The sequence below is a fragment of the Haliotis rubra genome, unplaced genomic scaffold (genome assembly GCF_003918875.1).
Source record: "Haliotis rubra isolate DU_JTF1 unplaced genomic scaffold, ASM391887v1 Scf22, whole genome shotgun sequence".
NCBI lineage: Eukaryota > Metazoa > Mollusca > Gastropoda > Lepetellida > Haliotidae > Haliotis > Haliotis rubra.
Genome location: NW_025766225.1, coordinates 1,344,251 through 1,369,283, shown reverse-complemented (window position 1 = coordinate 1,369,283; position 25,033 = coordinate 1,344,251). Strand labels below are relative to the sequence as shown.

Here is a 25,033-nt window from a genome sequence, read left to right as displayed (position 1 = left end):
CATTATCACACCACTATTATACTCCCTAGGGAGTTGAGAATGACATTAGGGAGAACACTGATCCAAACACAGTGGTGATAGTAAAAGAGTGAGTGGGTATTGTATTATGTTGCTTTTAGCAATATCACTGCAGGGACACCAGAAATGGGCTTCAAACATTGTGCTCATGTGGAAAATCAAATCCCATATTTAGCATGACAAGCAAACACCTTAACAACTTGGCAACCACACTACCCTCAGACGGCACATTAAATATGGATGTATTTATTACTTATAATAGGTGTGTTGTCAATATGAAAGCAAAATACATACCTGTTATTAATTATAGGTATTTCTTTGCTGAACTGGAACCTAACGTTGTATATTTCGTCAGTCGCTCCGATGAGGGTGTGGAGGGGAAGTGTATAGGAGAGCTCTCCTCCTGAAATACGGTTAAACAATGTTAGATTAGGTCAGACAACTAATCAACAGTCAGTCGAACAAAACTGCTGAAGCTTCTGTCAAGCCTCAGAAATTCCAGCTAGTCTTTACAATAGGTAAACATGTCTTGAATCTAGCTCTACTAAGATGAAGAATTACTTATTTCTTGAAAGATATTGTAATTGTATTCAATTTAAATGATACTCTCTGTACATCTTCAGCCAAGGTCTCTACATTATTCCATTAGGGTTAGATGTCCCTGCACATGAAAGCCAATGTGTGTGATTACTGCTTAACAGCACATCAGAGATCTCGCTGATAACTGTGGCAAATGAAGACCAGAGACTACCAGTAAATCCGACAGAAGATTGTGACCTACATCTTAGAGCTGGTCAGCCTACTGTCATTCGTTATACTCAATCTCCACATATATTTTCTCACCTGAAGAGAGAATGCTCCCAGACTTATTGAATCACTGTTGTCTATGTGAGACATTGTCGTCAGCGGCGATGACTCCTGAAGCAAATCATTCATGAATGAGTACAACAAACTACAACCAAGATAGCAATATTATAAGAAAAAAAAAGAGAGTGTTTTTTTGACGAAAAAGTAATACTGTAGTTTTCACTGCACATACAGATAATGGCCATTGTCAGTGGTAGAAAGTGGTTGGTTTTAGTTTAATGCCGCACTCAGCAGTATTCCAGCTATATGGCAGCAGCGGTCTGAAAATAATCGACTCAGGACCAAACAATCCAGTGATCGACACCATGAGCACTGATCTACATATGGTAGAAACGAAAGTTGTCAAGGCAGTGACATCACACTTACTGTTAAATCAAATGTGCTTGCTAAACGCCGCCCACTCAGCTCGCCCGGCCCATAGCTGTCCCGTACAAAAGGACTGCTAAAACCATGGGCCACACTAGAGATGGCTCGCTTTAACTTGCTCGGTGTCTTGTTGAATGAAAACGCTCGACTGACACGCTTTCCAAACCTGAAATTGAATTAGTAACTGAGTGTTAAAAAATATCCCCCCTTTTACAGAGAGACAAACTATCAGTGTGACATTGTATTGTGATATATTAAATTAACTGGGGCACAAGTTTTGATGTCTAGAAATCCGAATGTTTGACAGTTTCAGGGTTATATGATGGTAAGAATCCAACAATGTGATCTTATATATAAGCAGGCAGGAAATGATACAAATGCTTACTAGATTGCTTCACACTTACTTGAAAGCTTTACTAATTCGACTGTTTAGATCTTTGGTGTTTATTCCATGTTCGTCTCCCTTGACGACAGCCAACAGGTTTTCCTGGAAATTAAAATATTTGAATAATTATAACAGACTTAAACAGTATTAGAAATGGTCAAAATCAAAACATAAACACAAGATTAAATTGAAGTTTGGTTCATCACAATTACATTGTATCATGTTCCATAATGGAGAAGACAATACTCAACCCCATAACCCCCCATTCCAGTTCAACTAGGAAAGTTACCTCCCTTCTAAATGTGCCCCACATTCTTGTGTTTCACTGTTGTTTGAAGCCATGCTCAACAATATTACAGCTATTAACTGATCAAGTCTGGGCCAGACAATCCAGTCAGTGTCACTGTGAGCACCGATCGGTCACAACCAACCAAGTCACCAAGACCAACCATTAGATATAATATATCAGGGGTGGATCCAGAGGGGAGGCGATGGGGTGCGCACCCCACCTTCTCCTCTGAAAAATATTTCCCCTAACCTTTGGACTTCATGAGTTATGTGCACCCCCATCCACCCTTCTCCAAACTCCTGGATCCGCCCCTGTATAAGGTTGCTTCTGACAACCAGCATATATTGCTGGGAATCTATTCTGATCCAGAAACCTTTGGGAGTCTCCTCTAGTTAACATTGACTTACATAATCTGTGCGGCAAAGGATGTTGGCAAGACTTTTGCACATCAAGGTGAGGATTTCAGATTTGGAGACGTCTTCCGTGTCCAACATGAAGCTGTATAGCTTCTCCTTGAACTCCTTGTTATTTCGACAGATGAGCCCGAACGCTCCTTGACAATCTGTCAACACAAACAAACACTAACTCAACAGCAGCTCAACTTCAAATCTGTGACTTTACATAATTCACAATGAGGCGTATATTTGCACTTGCATGCTGCCTTGAACCAGTTTTAACAAAATTAGTAAGTAAATATTTGATGTCACATGGGCAATATTTCAGCCATATTTAACAACTTATGAATATTGAGGACAGCAGAAATTTGATTAATTTGGAAAGTTTTCAATGTCATTTCAGGTTCATTTCTGTCCAAACAATTTCGAGATGACCTCAAGTTTTGTACTGTTGCAAACCACATTAATACAACTGATAATCTAATGATCACACTTCCAACGACATGCATAATATCTGACTAATAACCTACCCTCTACCAATTACAAAACAATATTAATATAAGCTTGAGACGTTTAGCGGTATGTTTCCACCTACCATCGGACTCATCGACATCTAGCACTCGTTTGATGCTGGTGAGGGGAATCATCTCCAGGTGTTTGTAGGCTTTCTGGGGCGTCTTATGTACAGCTGGGCTCTTGGACGAGTTTAGCACTTTGGTTCTTCTTTTACAGATCTGCAAACACAGAAAAATTACAATTAAACCAGAAATCAAAGTGAGTTTCGCAAGCAAGTAGGGTCAAGTCATCCTTGCAGTTGGCTGCTACAATGTTTAAATACAAGGACACCAAAATCTTTGAAGAAACAGCCAAACATTGATGCGATTACCTTTCAATTACCTTTCATGAATTCAAAACCAGTGATTATCAAAAGAAATTTGTAAACATTCTATGTTAAACTCTGTACAACAATATTGCTGTAATATTGTACTCAATACTTGATCAAACAACAGAGACTTGTATTGCAGCAAGAGACTTACCTCAATGCTGTCTGTAAACAGAAATATAGAGAGTGGGTCACTGCGACCTGACAGCGTGTCAGACAGTTCAAGCACGTCGATCTTGTCGACGAAGCTACGATGAGAGGAGAGGAGTGTGGCGGGGCAGTTGTCGATATCCTTCATAATGTCAAACATTGCCACTTGGTTTTCTGTCTTCCGCTTGTCTTCATTAATATGCCTACAAACAAAAAACATAAACACTGTAAACGATATGCTAACATAAGTAATTTTAAATATAAAAACAGCCCGCTATTTACTGTTACCAATTTAATATCACATGTAAATCATTGAATAGATATATTAAAAAATTGGGTTTTTTTTAAAATTATAATTAGTGAAAAAACCAAAATCACACAAATATTACAACTGTGCTACATCCCATGTGATCTTGCCCCACTTACGTCAATATTCCTCTCACTTTACCAATGGCATCCTCCAACTTCCTGTAGTCAGGACTCCTTGGATTCGTGTTCTTCATGATATCTGCAAAACCATTAATACCAATGACTCAGTATGTTCCATCTAACCTGATAGACAGGGCACTTCAGAATATTACAAACACAAGGGTGAATACGCTGTTGCACTGCTTTTAGCAATATCCCTGCAATAATAGATGCCAGAAATGGGCCTTTATTGTACCCATGTTGGGAATGAAAGCAGGGGCATCCATGATGAACTACACTTTAACCTCTAGGCTACCCCACCACCCTATCAACACATGAAGCGAGGAGAGAAAGTTATTCTAATCTATGCTTCGGAAATCAACCACAACACACCAGACCTCAACCTCTACAAGTAATGTGGTGAGACTTACCGTTGAGAAGGAGGATGACGCTGGGCAGCCTCTGGACCGGTCTGATGAGCAGCTCCTGCAGTGTCTGTCTGCCACACTCCGGCCGCGTCAGGCACACCTACAACACAACAGGTGTTTGCTGTACTACACAAAACCAACATCAGCTATTACATTACTTACTACTGCTAGATGAATCTTTGTTACAGCTGATTCTCAGCTTTGAGTGAGTTGTTTAACGTTCAGTCAATGATATTCCGGAAGTATCACAGAAGCCTGTAAATAATCCTGTTTGGACCAGACAAACATGTGACTGAAAGAATGATCAACCATCAAAGACACAGAACCTGACCACCCAATCCCCATTTAGCAAGCTCACATGATGAGCATGAATCTAGGGGTAAGTAGATGAAGGCTTGAGACTGAATTGAGTGAGTGAGTGACTTGGGTTTTACGCCGCTTTTAGCAATATTCCAGCAATATCACGGCAGGGGACACCAGAAATGGGCTTCACACATCATACCCAGGCGGACACTGTAAGACGTACCTTGAGGAAGGCATGGAACCTAGGGTTGCTCTTGTCACACTTGATGATTGTCTGCTTGGTGTCCTCAAAGAAGTTGACAAACGGTGGGTACGCCTTAGTAAGAGCATCAGCCTGGAACAACATCACCAGAATTGATCATGAAATAATCACTGAATGAAGCAGTCATAAAATATCAGTAAACCACCCATATAAAGAACATTGACACTTCTCTATATGTTTACCACAAGCAAGTGAAGTAGTTGTAAACTATTTTGACAGGTTCTGCTGTAGTTGTGTACTCACGTAGTCCAGGATGACGTCCCCGACGTACACGTCCTCCGTCCAGTTCTCTACAATCTCCTGCAGCCTGGCTCTCATCTTGCAGTGAGCATCGTAGATTGGAGGGATGTTGCCAAAGATGATCTTGATCTCCTGGGGTGACAGCAGAGGGCCGTTGTACTGGTCAGGTTTCTCGATCTGCGTCTTGAACGTCTGTGGCATAAAGGAGGCGAGGTTAATCATATGCAGCAAAATAAACAATCATTTTAATACAAACAGTTGTGGATATTCTCTACTAAATCTCTTTGTCCTCAAGGCATTTGACAGTTGAATTTTCAGAAATATTTTTAGATTACAAAATTGCAAAGTTTAATGCATGCATCTGTTAATGCAGGGGAGACAACTCTGTGCACTTACATTTATGACTGTGGACAAGATTCCAACATAGTTGCTCTCTGTCTGGAAGAGTTCCCTCGTCACCTGTTGCCGTGGTGATGGTTTGCCGGAACCCGTAGACTGGAGCAATCGGTTCTCACCATTTTCAACAGCACTATGATCTGAAAACAACAAAAATCATAATAAAACATGCCATGACCAAATTAAGTCGCACAAAATACACTTAAAATGAAACTACAGTTACACCATAGGAATATTTCAATTGGAATACGGTCAGGAAAGTTCATGCAGGAACAACAAAATGCATAGACCTGAATTAACACAGATTGAGATTAAAACAAGCACCCAAATAAATATGTACACCTTAACATGCTGACTTTTGAGGGATGTAATCCTATTTTTCAGGTATTTTTAAGAATGACAAACTCAGTGATGTCAACGTACCTGATATGAGGTCTGACTTGTCAGGTGTGTGTGAGGCGTCAAGGAAAGAGTTGGGGCTCATAGACACACGCCTAAATCACTGGAACGGCGCTTCTGTGCCAGGAATTCCACCTCCCCTTCATCGGCTAGCTGCTTCAGTCTCTTCCTCTTGCCCAGCTTGGTGCCGCCCAAACTGCTGTTGGACGTGTGCTTGTTGTGGGCCAAAGTCTGCAATACAAGCCTCCAGTCTTAGTGGCAGTCTACAACTACTATGTCTGGTTATACACAACATAAAACAATATTCAAGCAATATGGCATAAGCACAAAGATTGGACCAATTATTTATGAATGAAAGATTAAAGAATTAAACAATATTTCCAAAACTGACAAAGAATAAGATCAAAATTAATATCAGTTTTCATGTACATGTTTAGGGGAGCGCCGATCCAAAGTCAACTCCCGAATAGGAGATTGACCTGACGATGTAAACTCTCATGATGTGTCTTCCACAGGTAAACTCAGGTGTATCTGGACAGGTGTGTGGATGTTACCCCCACTACTACACCTCCATCACCTGTATAGGTCAAAGTCAGATTTCACAGGTAAAACAATCAGAATTCCCAGTCGCACAGGAGCAGGCATACAGTACAGAGAAATGTGACGAAGAAGGACTTCACATATCAATTCTCCTGAGCTTAACACAGTTCTTCACACAATGTTTTTTAAGCTTCCATACAGGTGTAAATATCACAATCCAACTTCCTGGGTCCATCAACAGGTCTATACAAGAGTGTTTCTGTACAGGTGAGATCTACACAGGTAACACTGTACAGGTGTAACTCTTTGGAACTTATACAGGTATATCTACACTGTACATATGTTCTTCACACATCCAACTTCCTGGGATCATCAACAGGTAAGTCTCTACAGGTGTAACACTTTGGAATTTCTACAGTTCATAACAACACAGGTGAACAACACACTTCTTCACACAAGCCACTTCCTGAGTACCTCTACAGGTAGGTTTCTATACAGGTAAGTCTACACACAGGTGAGTTTCTCTCCAGGTAGATCAGTGGACAGGTGTGACCATCACCCAGCTTCCACTGTGTAGAACTAATGGTCCTGCTGATCTGCCTCCAGGCTAGGGGGCTCCTAAGTAATACTCTCCACGCCCCACCGACTCCGGTGTCACTGACGATATACACAGTCTACATGGCCATAAAGCAGCACTTGCCTCCACAGACATTTACAGGACAGACTTCAGACATGCTCCAGACAATCTGATCATGGTATTACAGATCAACTACTGATGCTATCACCAGTCAGACATGTTGGTAGATATTGGTAGGTGGGAGAATGTAAGTAATGATAACCTACATAATAAAAACAAGAAAAGTATACGACATAAATAATCTGAAGTCACCGTGGATTACTTTTTAAAATGTATAATATAACAGTTAACTTTTTACCATTGCATACGTGAAAATAATTGCAATAAATAAAAAATATCTTCATACCATTTTTAAGTGGTAAAATTGGTATGTTACCAACATGTCTTCTATTATATTTAGGAAATATATTTCCAGCAACAGGCCTGAATTATTTCTTTCATGCTCTAAAGATAATTTTATACACCTTTTGTAAAGAGTACAAATATAGACAATTCAATAATTAATAGTGTGAATGGAAAAATCCTGAGTTTAAACAGCTCAAGATTGCATTTGTGGTTTTATCTTCAAAACAAGCATTCTTAAGGGAATTAACCGCTAATGCAAATTAAACAATTTAATCTCTAATTTTACTTCCTGCAATGTTACTAAGAAATCCATAAACAAAGTATTCAGGTTTAGGAGGAGTTGAAGCCAGCTAAAATTGACAGGCATATTGTGGCGCAGAAGAGATCATGGATGCTTATATTTCAAAGCAAAAAAACACAAAATCTGATCTGACCTGAGAAACATGTGAAAACCCAGAAATTATATACTAGAATTCATGACATTTTGGTCAAACTAAACTTCAAGATGATACTGTTGTGATTTAAGAAGGCAAAAAGGAAAGGAAATTTCAAGAGAACAATTTGAAAACTGATTCCAATGCCCTAAAACACATTCTAAGATGTGGCAATAATTTTCACACATATGCCTGCCAGTACTGGAGAGAAAGGATGAGTGTGGGGAAACCATAGTTTCAGTAAGTGTGACATCAAACATACATGAACTATCCTTAATACAAGAAGCATTCCCATGGGAAAGCAGCTATAAACAATTCATTAGGAACATATACAGAAATAGCTTCCCAGAACTGTGGCTGAAATCACCATATTCTCAGAAATGAGTCATCAATAGAAGTATGTCGATGACAGGATGTGACATAGCAAGTAAGGGGACTTTTCAAAATTTAGATTTGCACTATACACAAAAAAATTATTATTATTATTATAATATATTATTATTATATATATAAATATATGTTTTTTCCACAAATTCATAAAGTCAAATTTAAAACATAATGAAACTTTATTTATATACTGCCAAATAATAAACTGCTCAACTGTGCTTGCATATGTTAATGAACTTAATGCACAGTTTAGAAATATCAAACAAAATATTTTTCTATCTATCTGAAAAAGATGTAATTGAAATTATTCAATGACACTCCACAAAATAATTTATGACTTGCAGGGTTTGTTTATCAATTCCCTCCAATCAGTATGGTACTCACGGCAGCAAGCAATAAACAAGGTGGGGAAATATCCAGTAAGTACATTAATCCAAATAGCAAGGACCTGCTAATGACGTGATTTCACCAAATCAATTAGCAATTAGCACTCCCAGATTCTCAGCTCCAGTGATGAGATCAGCGAGATACTGTCAAGGTGGTGGCTTGATTGACAGGTAGAGATTGACAAGCACCTGCCATACAGTGTACTGGTGCAGAAGCTGCACTTGCTGACAAGTGTCAATCACTGACTGCAATAAACAACTGCCAGAGAGGAAATCTTAAGATTCGCACAATTATCTCCTTACAGTAAGCTACAAAACCAGGAAGTATCTCACATGTGAACTCATATAGGAAACTCGCATCACATACACTTGCAACACTTGTCATGTACGACTTTCCTTAATTCTAAGGCCTGTTCTAGTTTTCAGCTGGTGGTAAAAAAAGGTTGTTCAGATCAAAACAGGAAGATGTATATTATTATTTTTTTAAACCGTGATAGAAATTAAGGTGTCATGGGTCCCTAGATTTTCTGCTACAGCCTTAAACCTTAACCTTAGACCCTTAACTCTAAGCTTTGGACCCTTAAATCTGTCATGTGTCACATTCGGGTTTGACAAGTGTTCAAATCACTGTGTGACATAATTTTTCAGAAGCCTGAGCTTGCTGGGCTACTTATTGAATGCCTTAATAGTGCATTTCACATGTAATAAGCCAGAGATATTTCACACTAATTAATACAGGGATATATCCTGAAGTAGAGAAAAATTATTTCAAGTTTCAGCTTCAATCTGAGTTAACTGATATTCCCTGGGCAGAGTGATGACCAATTCAAACGTGAGATACTTATGTTGACAATATGATGTTTTTGGATACCCTTCATGAAATGTTGTATATTTTTCCACTACTTAATGACAGCTGCATAAGAAGCCATATTATTGTTTTCAGAAATTAGTCTTATTCTTAAGTGAACATTTCCCTCTGACTTTGGGGATTCAGGTTCAATATTACAGGTAACTAGATAGAAAATTAAGCATGTCAGTCACACTACCTAGGTTTCACTTTCACTCGCCAGAATGAACAGTGAGTAACCACGGACTATCAGGCAAGCACTTTTGCCACACACTGATTCGAATTCCGATAACATGCCATTTACAACTACAAAATAGAGTCCAAGATATTTTTATGGATTAAACTTCTTTTTAATTTCTCTCACGACATTTCGAGACCATTCCAGGTCCCTTCATCAGTTCACCTGATGAGGGGACCTGGAATGGTCTCGAAACGTCATGAGAGAAATTAAAAAGAAGTTTAATCCATAAAAATATCTTGGACATCAATGTACAACTTCTAAATGCCACTGAAAGACATCATACAAAATAGAGGACTTAAAGAAAGACATTGAATAAGAGACACTGATATCCATGTCAATTTCAACTCAGACTTCGTTGACACAGCATCTATGTCAGGTTGAGATACTGTCAAAGAGTCATATAAATAAGTTTAGATGCAGATAACTGTCAAGTAAACAAGATGAATTCTAATAAAAGATGCTCAGTATCGGCAACAAGAATATTTACCTGGTTGAAATAGACACAGGGACTGCATGCCAGGAGAATCATGATTGATGAGCACTAATAATATATACACAAGGAATAGCACTAGTGGTATATACACCAGGAACAGCACTAAGTGTGGTATATACACCGGGAACAGCACTAGGTGTGGTATATACACTCATAAAGGCCGGGTATCCAAATGGCTGCAGACTACACACTGCTCGAGTACTTGTAATCCAGGGTGGTTATGTACAGAATGTCAAGACAAGGATCTATGTACAGATAAAGTGTTGGACTTGAGACAAGGGGTTAGAATGACCACAGCTGGTAGCCCTGGAGGTTTTGTGCCCTCACTGTGGGGAGGGGGACAATAGCCTAACACACACACCATACAATCCCTGATCTCCTCTTTACACCAACATGAATGTTGGCACCTATGTTAATGTGGCCACTGTTTACTAAATCTGTGGGCAAGTGGTGTTTTCTGAAGTGATTTGTTGTAACAGCCATCCACTTCCGTCAACAAACCACCTCGTTAGGCTGTCAGACACTCAAGCTTGGACGCAATCTGTTACAGTCATGGAAGACTCGCAGAGTTAACGAGTGACAACAAGGATTAATTAATTAAACAAACAACATCAAAGATAAACGTTAAAAAATCTGTGAAAACCGTTATCATCTTGTTTACAGGGTCAAATCTTTATGAAAATTATTTTTCTCTAATTGCAATTATGGGCCACTGATTTTGATAAATAAGCCATGGTTGGTGGCCAGGTTAATTGATCTTGTTTACAATTAAAACAACCTACAGTTAGATCAAACAAGAGTATCTGTAAGTAGTAACCAAAAGGCTGTGATCTTGTGAACCTTCATTTAGAATCATCAGACATAGAAAACCAGAGGGCAGACATGTTCAAGGTACTCATGCAAGAATTTGTCACCTTGTTTTGTTGTAAACATGAAACAGTTATTGTAAATAATGGGGATGGGCATACTAAACAATGTGGTCACAATCAGACTGTTTTGATCTTTGGTCTTGTCCATCTGTGGTTGACCACCAACTGAGCTCTGGCCACAGGGAGCAGATTCTCCACTGTCTCAACCGACAGTGTTAATGAAGATTGTCTGTGTTGGAAGATGACAGAGCAACATAGATGATACACTCTAGCTTCTAGACCAACAGTGTTCAGTGAAAACTGTCTATATTGAAACATGACAGAGCAACATAGATGATACACTCTAGCTTCTAGACCAACAGTGTGATAACTGTCTATATTGAAACATGACAGAGAAATACAGATGATATACTCTAGCTTCTAGACCAACAGTGTGATAACTGTCTATATTGAAACATGACAGAGCAATACAGATGATATACTCTAGCTTCTAGACCAACAGTGTGATAACTGTCTATATTGAAACATGACAGAGCAACATAGATGATATACTCTAGCTTCTAGACCAACAGTGTGATAACTGTCTATATTGAAACATGACAGAGCAACAGAGATGATACACTCTAGCTTCTAGACCAACAGTGTGATAACTGTCTATATTAAAACATGACAGAGCAACATAGATGATACACTCTAGCATCTAGACCAACAGTGTGATAACTGTCTATATTGAAACATGACAGAGCAATACAGATGATACACTCTAGATACTACACCAACAGTATGATATCTGTCTATATTGAAACATGACAGAGCAACATAGATGATACACTCTAGCTTCTAGACCAACAGTGTGATAACTGTCTATATTGAAACATAACAGAGCAATACAGATGATACACTCTAGCTTCTAGACCAACAGTGTGATAACTGTCTATATTGAAACATGACAGAGCAATACAGATGATACACTCTAGCTTCTAGACCAACAGTGTGATAACTGTCTATATTGAAACATGACAGAGCAACATAGATGATACACTCTAGCTTCTAGACCAACAGTGTGATAACTGTCTAGTGTGATAACTGTCTATATTGAAACATGACAGAGCAATACAGATGATACACTCTAGCTTCTAGACCAACAGTGTGTAACTGTCTATATTGAAACTGTCAGATGATATTAGCTTCTAGACCAACAGTGTGATAATGAAACAGAGCAATACAGATGATATACTCTAGCTTCTAGACCAACAGTGTGATAACTGTCTATATTGAAACATGACAGACAACATAGACAGAGCTTCTAGACCAACAGTGTGATAACTGTCTATTATTCTAGCTTCTAGACCAACAGTGTGATAACTGTCTATATTGATACACTCTAGAACTACACCAACAGTATGATATCTGTCAACATGACAGAGCAACATAGATGATACACTCTAGCTTCTAGACCAACAGTGTGATAACATATTGAAACATGACAGAGCAATACAGATGATACTAGCTTCTAGACCAACAGTGTGATAACTGTCTATATTGAAACTGACAGAGCAGCATAGATGATACACTCTAGCTTCCAGACAACAGTGTGTGATAACATAGATGATACACTCTAGCTTCTAGACCAACAGTGTGATAACTGTCTATATTGAAACATGACAGAGCAATATAGATGATACACTCTAGCTTCTAGACCAACAGTGAAACATGATAACTGTCTAGACCAACAGTGTATTGAAACATGACAGATTGATACAGATGATAGCACTCTAGATTCTAGACCAACAGTGTGATAACTGTCTATATTGAAACATGACAGAGCAGCATAGATGATACACTCTAGCTTCTAGACCAACAGTGTGATAACTGTCTATATTGAAACATGACAGAGCAATACAGATGATACACTCTAGCTTCTAGACCAACAGTGTGATAACTGTCTATATTGAAACATGACAGAGCAGCATAGATGATACACTCTAGATTCTAGACCAACAGTGTGAAAACTGTCTATATTGAAACATGACAGAGCAATACAGATGATACACTCTAGCTTCTAGACCAACAGTGTGATAACTGTCTATGTGATAACTGTAGATGATACACTCTAGATTCTAGACCAACAGTGTGAAAATGTCTATATTGAAACATGACAGAGCAATACAGATGATACACTCTAGCTTCTAGACCAACAGTGTGATAACTGTCTATATTGAAACATGACAGAGCAATACAGATGATACACTCTAGCTTCTAGACCAACAGTGTGATAACTGTCTATATTGAAACATGACAGAGCAATACAGATGATACACTCTAGCTTCTAGACCAACAGTGTGATAACTGTCTATATTGAAACATGACAGAGCAATACAGATGATATACTCTAGCTTCTAGACCAACAGTGTGATAACTGTCTATATTGAAACATGACAGAGCAATACAGATGATACACTCTAGCTTCTAGACCAACAGTGTGATAACTGTCTATATTGAAACATGACAGAGCAATACAGATGATACACTCTAGCTTCTAGACCAACAGTGTGATAACTGTCTATATTGAAACATGACAGAGCAACATAGATGATACACTCTAGCTTCTAGACCAACAGTGTGATAACTGTCTATATTGAAACATGACAGAGCAATACAGATGATACACTCTAGCTTCTAGACCAACAGTGTGATAACTGTCTATATTGAAACATGACAGAGCAATACAGATGATACACTCTAGCTTCTAGACCAACAGTGTGATAACTGTCTATATTGAAACATGACAGAGCAGCATAGATGATACACTCTAGATTCTAGACCAACAGTGTGATAACTGTCTATATTGAAACATGACAGAGCAATACAGATGATACACTCTAGCTTCTAGACCAACAGTGTGATAACTGTCTATATTGAAACATGACAGAGCAGCATAGATGATGATACACTCTAGATTCTAGACCAACAGTGTGATAACTGTCTATATTGAAACATGACAGAGCAATACAGATGATACACTCTAGCTTCTAGACCAACAGTGTGATAACTGTCTATATTGAAACATGACAGAGCAAATATAGATGATGATACAACAGTGTGAAAACTAGCTTCTAGACCAACAGTGTGATAACAGTGTGATCTATATATTGAAACATGACAGAGCAACAGTGTGATAAGATATTGAAACATACAGTACAGATGATACCTCTAGCTTCTAGACCAACAGTGATAACTGTCTATATTAACATGACAGAGCAATACAGATGATACATTAGAGACCAACATGACAGAGCAAAACATGACAGAGCAACATAGATGATAGCTACTTAGACCAACAGTGTGAGTGTCTATATTGAAACATGACAGAAACAATACAGATGATAACTCTATACTAGACCTTTTATCAATAGTCGTGAACTTATACCTTTTTCAATAGTACGTCTATGAGATAGTGATGTTCCGATGATTGAAAATAATCGAAAATCGATCGAAAGAAGGATTACAAATGATTATCGATTGTAAAAAACATATTTTCGATTATTCAGAATTTTGTTGTTTTTGTATAACATGAATGAAGTAAACTAACCATCAAATTTGACGAATATTCACAAAACAAACATGCGCTCAACAGCATAAAGCTATGCACATTGTAAAATATCAACCACTTTTATTGCTAAATTACAATTCCAGTGTCTTTCTTGCATGCATGCATTTCATTGCATGACAGCATTAGTTATAAAACACAACAACATTAATTAGAAAGACACTGGGGAAAACCCTTAAAATTGGTGATTACATTAAAATGTATATATTTCGATTGTAATTGATAATCGTTCACCACAATCCTCCGATAATCGATAGTGGATTTGGTTTCCGATTCCCAACACTACTATGATATGAGTTTTATTACTTTTGACTGGAGTCTTTATCTAAGCTATTACTGATCATAATGACACTAATATTCTATATTTATATTTTCCTAATATCTGAATCCTAATATATTGCTTGTAGTGGTAATAATGAATAATGAATTTTGTATGAATTATTATTCCATGATATTACACTTTCTCAGTAAAGTACAGATTCTAGTACTTTTGTAAGGTTGATTCCCATCCGGGATTCGAACCCACACCCTCAGAGTCAGGCACCTAATCGCCTTCATGTAGATCATGTAGCTGTAATGTTGTTACAGCAATTTGGAACTTATATATTTTGTTTGTTGTAGCTCCATCCAGCATTCATAAATATACTGCATCTGTACAAAGGAATGATATAGTGAATGAGAGAGTTTGGTTTTACACCACTTTTATAAAATATACCAGCAATATCACTGCCTGGGACACCAGAAATGGGAGATTACTTCAGGTCTTCAGCATGACAAGTATATGCTATAAGGCCAAATAAAAATAATGTTGTGGTTCTGATTACACTTCTTTATAATTTAGGGCAGGTAGGTAGGATTTCCATCATGTCAACTTTCTCTATCAGAATGACCAATGTCCATCGGTGCTGGGAAAAAACAATGGTATCTAAAGGCTTATTTTATTCATACCACTTAAAAATAATAGCGTTGGCACCAAAATTCAACTGTGTTTCAGGAAACAGCATATATTAACATGTATAAAGTGGGGACATTTCTATTAATGTCATACACAAGTGGAAGGAATTACATTCTTGTCCGAAAACAAACAATTTCAACCCCATATGGTTCAGTTGTTTTAACAAAGGAAATATACTAATAACTTATTCAGATTTAAACACCATCCATGAAATGAAAACAAGGAAGCTCTATGATAAACAAAATAGTGATTTAAATGTTGTCATTTGCTGAAGTTTAAGGGACAAGGGGTATGTAATCACATAGGTATCAAGATGTGACAAAGCAAAAGGCTAAAATGTTACCTTGTGGAAAGTATAGATGTCTTCGTCAGCACACGCCTCCATCTGGATGCAGCCCCAGAACCACTGCAACAAAGAGTGAGTGAGTGAGTGAGTGAGTTGAAAGTCATCTCTGCACTTCTTCTGCTATATTGTGACAGGCACAAGTAATACATTGATGACATGTACATTCAAAACATAAACTGTCAAAAATGCATAGATTGACATCTAGATTATCATAGACATGTTTAAACTTTACAACGCATAAACAGAAAGAGCTCATGACTTTATAATATTTTAGTGTCTTTTGTGCCCAGAAGTATGCGATCATTAAGATGTATGTCTCTGTGTACCACTACTTTAAACCACTGGACGATGGAACACCGTCCAGAAGAGTGAGGTCCCCATACACAGGACCAAGGTCGGCCATAGTGCCATGTAGACAGACAACAATCAGGTACTGATAAGCACAATCACAGTAAAAGTTTGTTTCACAGTTATAACAGAAGGCTTTAGTTCTAACAATTCTATATTAGTGAGTTACAGTTATCACACAGTTCAGTGAGCGAGTGAGTTTACTTTTTACACCACTTCTAACTACATTTAAGCTATAATGAGATGTCAGCTTCTTATTGGAGCAAAGTACAAGGTGACAGTCACATTACCACTTTGAAGAAACGTGATGCGGTACTGACAAAATCAAGAAACATTAGAGTCAGTTCCAGTTTGCCAACCCATGAAGGTCCAGGTTAGAATGAGCCTTCAGCAACCCATGCTTGTCGTAAGAGGCGACTAAAGGGATCGGGTGGTCAGACTCGCTGACTTTAGTTGACACATGTCATCGTATCCCAACTGCGTAGATCAATGCTCGTGCTGTTGATCACTTGACTGTTTGGTCCAGATACGATTATTTACAGACCGCCGCCATACAGCTGTAATATTGCTGAGTGCGGCGTTAAACCCCAAAACAACCAGCCAATCGAATTTGCTAGTTTGAGATGTGAATGCACAATTACCAATTTCCAGTGTGTCAAACGCATGTAACTCTGTACATTGTACTGAGTCTATGGTAGTGGTCTGTAAATAATCAAGTCTGGACAAGACAATCCAGTGATATAACACTTCATCACTATCGTAATGAAGTTTGGCTGGCATTTAGAAATTGGAAGTACATGAATACATGACATTTTGTATGGATAACAACTCCTCTTATTCCTTATAGTACCGATGTTTGAGAACTACTTCTTGCTCCTTCATTAGGTGAATGCTAAGTACATGCATAGAGTTAACATATAAATGTTTACATAACACCAGGTAGGATGAATATACAAAGAAAACAATATAATGACAAAGCTAATGAGACAGGATAATGTACAGAGACACCACCATGATGATCCAGCCAATGAGATTAACAGGGGGGAGTTTAATTCAGTTCAATGAAGTATTCTGAATGCCTGAATGTGTATTGATGACAAGAAATGTGTCCATTAATATAGCGCCAAACTCCACACTAGGTATGCTCATAGCGCTAGCAACGAATAGCACACCACATTACTACCCCGGATAACCCAAACTGTCTGTTAGGCGCTAGAAGGTTATAGTCACATGACTTGTTCCACCGGGTACCCATTTTTCTGCTGGATGAACAGGGGCGAGTTTGAACAAACTCACTTGCCTAAGGTGAGACCACATGTATCACATGTGCTTCGTTGTGGGGCAGGACTAAGTCCTAGAAACTCTCAATAGTCAAGCTGTCATACACAGTCACCCATCCAAGATCTCTCCGCGCTCAACGGTGCTTAACTTCAACTGATTTGTGACCTGAGCTCTGTGCACAGGACCCCACGCCACCATATAGTCACTACTTTAGTGAGTGAATATGGCTTATCGCCGCTTTTATCAATAGTTCAGTAATATCACGGCAAGGGACACCAGAAATGGGCTGCACACATTGTACCCATGTGGGGAATTGAACCTGGGTCTTCGGCATGACAAGCAAACGCTTTAACCACTAGGCTACCTCACTGCCCCTGTTCACCATTGTAACCTTTATAAAAGGCAGATAAACAACATGACTTCAGACAGCGCAGCTTACCTCTCCTCTGACGACATGTAGGGGTAGCGAGATGTCCATGGGTACTTCCTTGACCGCATGGTCGTCAACAACAAGGTGTGTGGCTTCATCACTGCCCAGTGATGCATATGTTCCCCCTGAAAAAACATAGTTTGATGGTTAAAATCATCGACAGCACCTGCAATGCTTAAATATACTGCTGGCTTTGTTGACATTGTATCTCAATTGTGTTAACCGATGCACATGATGCTAATCACTGGATTGTCTGGTCAAGTCTTGATTATTTATAGACAGCTGCCTTATAGCTGGAATACTGCTGAGTGCAGCATTAAACAACAAACAACACAGCAGCGTTAAAACTTAAACAGTATTGCCATACAATGGTGATCAGGCCTCAGTTAAGACATTTAGTTCAGGTAATATGGAAATGGGAAGTATGGGTAGTAGGTCGGTTCCTTATCTCCTGTTTTGTTATTTCATACATTTTCCACAAGTGCCACAGCAATGACATGACATAAATAATTAATGTTCTTGATTTGTTAAACAATTACATATTTTTTATAGCTGTTTCAAGCTGTGATAAAAACATCTGGGTCACAGATGAATCAATGGGTTGGTCAGGTGACCTGAATCAGAGGTTGCTATATTCTGCACCTGACAAGTACCTTCCCACAATGCAGATATTATCAATAGAGTTCAGATGAAGGGGACAGAAAGATTTGGGTACAGACAAACGGAACACGTATGAGTTAGAATATTTGCTTCATGTTAAAGTTCAAGTCCATCAATACTATCATTTTTCAATCATATAATACATCAGATTCAATGAACAGAAATCACAAGTTGATATGTAGAGGAAATATAGAATCATGCCTTCCTTATATGAGAATCCAGTGTCACGCCTACAACTGTTCACTGCCTTCCTAATCTATGATCCACGTCAACAACTGTTCACTGCCTTCCTAATCTATGATCCACATCAACAACTGTTCACTGCCTTCCAAATCTATGATCCACATCAACAACTGTTCACTGCCTTCCAAATCTATGATCCACGTCAACAACTGTTCACTGCCTTCCTAATCTATGATCCACGTCAACAACTGTTCACTGCCCTCCAAATCTATGATCCACGTCAACAACTGTTCACTGCCTTCCTTATCTATGGTCCATACCTACAACTGTTCACTCTCTTCCAAATCTATGACCCATGCCTACAACTGTTCATTGCCTTCCTAATCTGATCCACGCCTACAACTGTTCACTGCCTTCCAAATCTATGATCCATGCCTACAACTGTTCACTCTCTTCCAAATCTATGATCCATGCCTACAACTGTTCATTGCCTTCCTAATCTGATCCATGCCTACAACTGTTCACTCTCTTCCGAACCACAGCGCCACGCCTACAACTGTTCACTGCCTTCCAAATCTATGGTCCATGCCAACAAGTGTACTGTGTTTGAACAAACCCAAACCACATCAATTCACCTGCTACTGTTCACCGACTTCAAAACCACAGCACCACGCCAACACCTCACTGCATGAAATCCAGAGTCATACATCTGTTGATCAACACCCATGTCACATACAACTTCCTGTCCATCAAAACTCTCCATTATTGAAAAATGTAACATTGTGTAGTGTTCAGTGTATGTTAACTCTCAATATACATTAAAAAACAACATAAAACGCAATGTATGCAATCATAAACATCATGACCAAGTTTCCCCATTTATCTTCTAATGGATGACAGTCGGCCATCACTGACCTGACCGACTTGACAATAGCCATTGTTTTAGTACATCATGTGTTCTTAATCTTTAAGTTCACAGTATCCATACTTTCCGAGATGTTCAACCTACCATTTTCTATGGTCAATTCTTCCATGTGTTTCTGTTCCTCCTTGGGAGAAGCCAAGAAAGCTGAGACAACACTCGTAAAACGGCTTCACTCGGTACAGCATCTGAAACAGTCACACAGAACACGTCAGAGCGGTGCTGTAACACTGCTAAAACTGTCACCAAACCAGGATGCTAGAGACTCATCCTCGTGGCTGGTCCTGTGATACGCAAGTCACCACAGCCAAGTCACCACTCAGATCATAACCATGTTCACATGAGTTGTGAAGTTGATAATTTCATTTTGGGAATTTTTCTGACAGATGCTTTGAACTTAGCACCCAATATCAGCCTCAGAGCAGATCTCGATAAATACATGATTTGCTAGTCCTATGGCCAAATGGATTCTCATTTCCTGGCCTAAAATCAAGGTTCTAATGGCAACCAACAGCCCCCCAAAAATATATAGGTGTGATGATTTATTCTTCAGAAAGGGTTCTGACAAAAAAGGAAAACAAAATCTGACAGGGACTGATGTAACATTGATGGTATTTCTCAACAACAGAGATAGCAGAAACATCTAACACACGGTTTAGTTTCATTTCTTTGTTGTTTTGCACATAAATGTATGAAATATTCATGTGTACGATAATATAACTTTATTCCCCAGTGTTGCTTCATTATGGTAGTAACATCTCCAGTATCTCGTTTTTCTAAGATATCAGATATTTCTCTCAATCATGAGCTTGGAATCAACAATGTCTCTCATGAATGCAAGTTTAAAATGTGAAAATTGGTGATTTCTTAACAAAACTTTACACCAAAATGCAGCTATTCACATGCACGATATTTGCACAGGCATAATATATAGTGAGTGCTTTAAGAGAGTCTAAACTTTTGATTGGTAGTATATATTGATTTGAACACCATACAGGGTTTCATTCATTGACTTGACTTGTATGAGTGTCATACAGTTAGTACTGACTTTACTTACAAGTGTATATTACGGTTCACTGTACAGATCTGGTATTTTCATTGACTTACAAGTGTGCTTTATTACAGTTCAGTAAACTTTCCTGTGCGTCTCCTACTATCTGACTTACATCTCTTATTGTTAGCTATGCTATCTAGTTGTTGTATGTATTTGTTGGCGTGAGTGTTGGATGTATTCCGTCATGACTGTAACCAAGAAGGAAGTGATACACCAGCCAGACAGGAAATATATCAAGAAGGCAAGATCACTCTCACCAAGACTCACAGCTGTTGGCTGTCATCAACACTGGTAACATGGAGACAAGGAGATACAACAGTTTACACCATGATGGAGACAGGGAGATACAACAGTTTACACCATGATGGAGACAGGGAGATACAACAGTTTACACCATGATGGAGACAGGGAGATACAACAGTTTACACCATGATGGAGGCAGGGAGATACAACAGTTTACACCATGATGGAGGCAGGGAGATACAACAGTTTACACCATGGACACAGGGAGATACAACAGTTTACACAATGATGGAGACAGGGAGATACAACAGTGTATCCAATGATGGAGACAGGGAGATACAACAGTTTACACCATGATGGAGACAGGGAGATACAACAGTTTACACCATGATGGAGGCAGGGAGATACAACAGTTTACACCATGGAGACAGGGAGATACAACAGTTTACACCATGATGGAGACAGGGAGATACAACAGTTTACACCATAATGGAGACAGGGAGATACAACAGTTTATACCATGATGGAGACAGGGAGATACAACAGTTTATACCATGATGGAGACAGGGAGATACAACAGTTTACACAATGATGGAGACAGGGAGATACAACAGTTTATACAATGATGGAGACAAGGAGATACAACAGTTTACACCATGATGGAGGCAGGGAGATACAACAGTTTACACCATGGAGACAGGGAGATACAACAGTTTATACCATCATGGAGACAGGGAGATACAACAGTTTACACCATGATGGAGACAGGGAGATACAACAGTTTATACCATGATGGAGACAGGAAGATACAACAGTTTATACCATGATGGATACAGGGAGATACAACAGTTTACACAATGATGGAGACAGGGACATACAACAGTTTATACAATGATGGAGACAGGGAGATACAACAGTTTACACCATAGAGACAGGGAGATACAACAGTTTACACCATAATGGAGACAGGGAGATACAACAGTTTACACCATGGAGACAGGGAGATACAACATTTTATACCATGATGGAGACAGGGAGATACAACAGTTTTACAGTTTATACCATGATGGAGACAGGGAAATACAACAGTTTACACCATGATGGACACAGGGAGATACAACAGTTTATACCATGATGGAGACAGGGAAATACAACAGTTTACACCATGATGGACACAGGGAGATACAACAGTTTACACAATGATGGAGACAGGGAGATACAACAGTTTATACAATGATGGAAACAGGGAGATACAACGGTTTACACCATGATGGAGGCAGGAGATACAACAGTTTACACCATGATGGAGACCATGATGGATACAGGAGATACAACAGTTTATACAACAGTTTACACAATGATGGAGACACCATGATGGAAACAGGGAGATACAACACAGTTTACACCATGATGGAGACAGGGAGATACAACAGTTTATACCATGATGGAGACAGAGACAGGGAGATACAACAGTTTATACCATGATGGAGACAGGGAGATACAACAGTTTATTCCATGATGGAGACAGGGAGATACAACAGTTTACACAATGATGGAGACAGGGAGATACAACAGTTTACACAATGATGGAGACAGGGAGATACAACAGTTTACACAATGATGGAGACAGGGAGATACAACAGTTTATACAATGATGGAGACAGGGAGATACAACAGTTTACAGCATGATGGAGACAGGGAGATACAACAGTTTATACACCATGGAGATACAGGAGAGATACAACAGTTTACACCATCATGGAGACAGGGAGATACAACAGTTTACACCATGATGGAGACAGGGAGATACAACAGTTTATACCATGATGGAGACAGGAAGATACAACAGTTTATACCATGATGGATACAGGGAGATACAACAGTTTACATCAATGATGGAGACAGGGAGATACAACAGTTTATACCATGATGGAGACAGGGAGATACAACAGTTTATACCATGATGGAGACAGGGAGATACAACAGTTTACACAATGATGGAGACAGGGAGATACAACAGTTTATACAATGATGGAGACAGGGAGATACAACAGTTTACACCATGATGGAGACAGGGAGATACAACAGTTTACACCATGGAGACAGGGAGATACAACAGTTTATACCATGATGGAGACAGGGAGATACAACAGTTTACACCATGATGGAGACAGGGAGATACAACAGTTTACACACCATGATGGACACAGGGAGATACAACAGTTTATACCATGATGGAGACAGGGAGATACAACAGTTTACACCATGATGGACAACAGGAGATACAACAGTTTACAACAGTTTACACCATGATGGAGATGGAGACAGACAGGAGATACAACAGTTTATACACCATGATGGAGACAGGGAGATACAACAGTTTTACATGATGGAGACAGGGGAGATGGACAATGATGGAAACAGGGAGATACAACAGTTTACACCATGATGGATACAGGGGAGACAGGGAGATACAACAGTTTACACCATGGAGACAGGGGATACAACAGGGAGATACAACAGTTTATACACCATGATGGAGACAGGGAGATACAACAGTTTACACCATGATGGAGACAGGAAGATACAACAGTTTATACCATGATGGATACAGGGAGATACAACAGTTTATTCCATGATGGAGACAGGGAGATACAACAGTTTACAACAGTTTAATGATGGAGACAGGAGATACAACAGTTTACACAATGATGGAGACAGGGAGATACAACAGTTTACACAATGATGGAGACAGGGAGATACAACAGTTTATACAATGATGGAGACAGGGAGATACAACAGTTTACACCATGATGGAGACAGGGAGATACAACAGTTTACACCATGGAGACATGGGAGATACAACAGGGTTTTACCATCATGGAGACAGGGAGATACAACAGTTTACACCATGATGGAGACAGGGAGACAGGGAGATACAACAGTTTATACCATGATGGAGACAGGGAGATACAACAGTTTATACCATGATGGAGACAGGGAGATACAACAGTTTACACAATGATGGAGACAGGGAGATACAACAGTGTATACAATGATGGAGACAGGGAGATACAACAGTTTACACATGATGGAGACAGGGAGATACAACAGTTTACACCATAATGGAGACAGGGAGATACAACAGTTTACACCATGGAGACAGGGAGATACAACAGTTTATACCATGATGGAGACAGGGAGATACAACAGTTTATACCATGATGGAGACAGGGAAATACAACAGTTTACACCATGATGGAGACAGGGAGATACAACAGTGTATCCAATGATGGAGACAGGGAGATACAACAGTTTACACCATGATGGAGACAGGGAGATACAACAGTTTACACCATGATGGAGGCAGGGAGATACAACAGTTTACACCATGGAGACAGGGAGATACAACAGTTTACACCATGATGGAGACAGGGAGATACAACAGTTTACACCATAATGGAGACAGGGAGATACAACAGTTTATACCATGATGGAGACAGGGAGATACAACAGTTTATACCATGATGGAGACAGGGAGATACAACAGTTTACACCATGGAGACAGGGAGATACAACAGTTTATACCATGATGGAGACAGGGAGATACAACAGTTTACACAATGATGGAGACAGGGAGATACAACAGTTTATACAATGATGGAGACAAGGAGATACAACAGTTTACACCATGATGGAGGCAGGGAGATACAACAGTTTACACCATGGAGACAGGGAGATACAACAGTTTATACCATCATGGAGACAGGGAGATACAACAGTTTACACCATGATGGAGACAGGGAGATACAACAGTTTATACCATGATGGAGACAGGAAGATACAACAGTTTATACCATGATGGATACAGGGAGATACAACAGTTTACACAATGATGGAGACAGGGACATACAACAGTTTATACAATGATGGAGACAGGGAGATACAACAGTTTACACCATAATGGAGACAGGGAGATACAACAGTTTACACCATGGAGACAGGGAGATACAACATTTTATACCATGATGGA

The 25,033-nt window shown here is 39.1% G+C and overlaps 1 protein-coding gene across 1 annotated transcript in view; it reads right to left on the bottom strand.

The window, feature by feature from the left end:
• LOC124277294 (protein ECT2-like) overlaps window positions 1-25,033 on the bottom strand; it is a 55,150-nt gene that overhangs the window by 4,465 nt on the left and 25,652 nt on the right. The window contains 18 exon segments of the mRNA XM_046712945.1: window positions 313-421; window positions 862-936; window positions 1,252-1,417; window positions 1,656-1,738; window positions 2,333-2,487; window positions 2,916-3,054; window positions 3,358-3,556; window positions 3,780-3,861; window positions 4,193-4,289; window positions 4,716-4,826; window positions 4,998-5,186; window positions 5,391-5,530; window positions 5,814-5,879; window positions 5,882-6,020; window positions 15,877-15,939; window positions 17,948-18,063; window positions 19,791-19,833; window positions 19,835-19,891. Of these exon segments, the coding sequence (XP_046568901.1) occupies window positions 323-421; window positions 862-936; window positions 1,252-1,417; window positions 1,656-1,738; window positions 2,333-2,487; window positions 2,916-3,054; window positions 3,358-3,556; window positions 3,780-3,861; window positions 4,193-4,289; window positions 4,716-4,826; window positions 4,998-5,186; window positions 5,391-5,530; window positions 5,814-5,879; window positions 5,882-6,020; window positions 15,877-15,939; window positions 17,948-18,063; window positions 19,791-19,833; window positions 19,835-19,891 (2,019 nt within the window). The 3' untranslated portion in view covers window positions 313-322.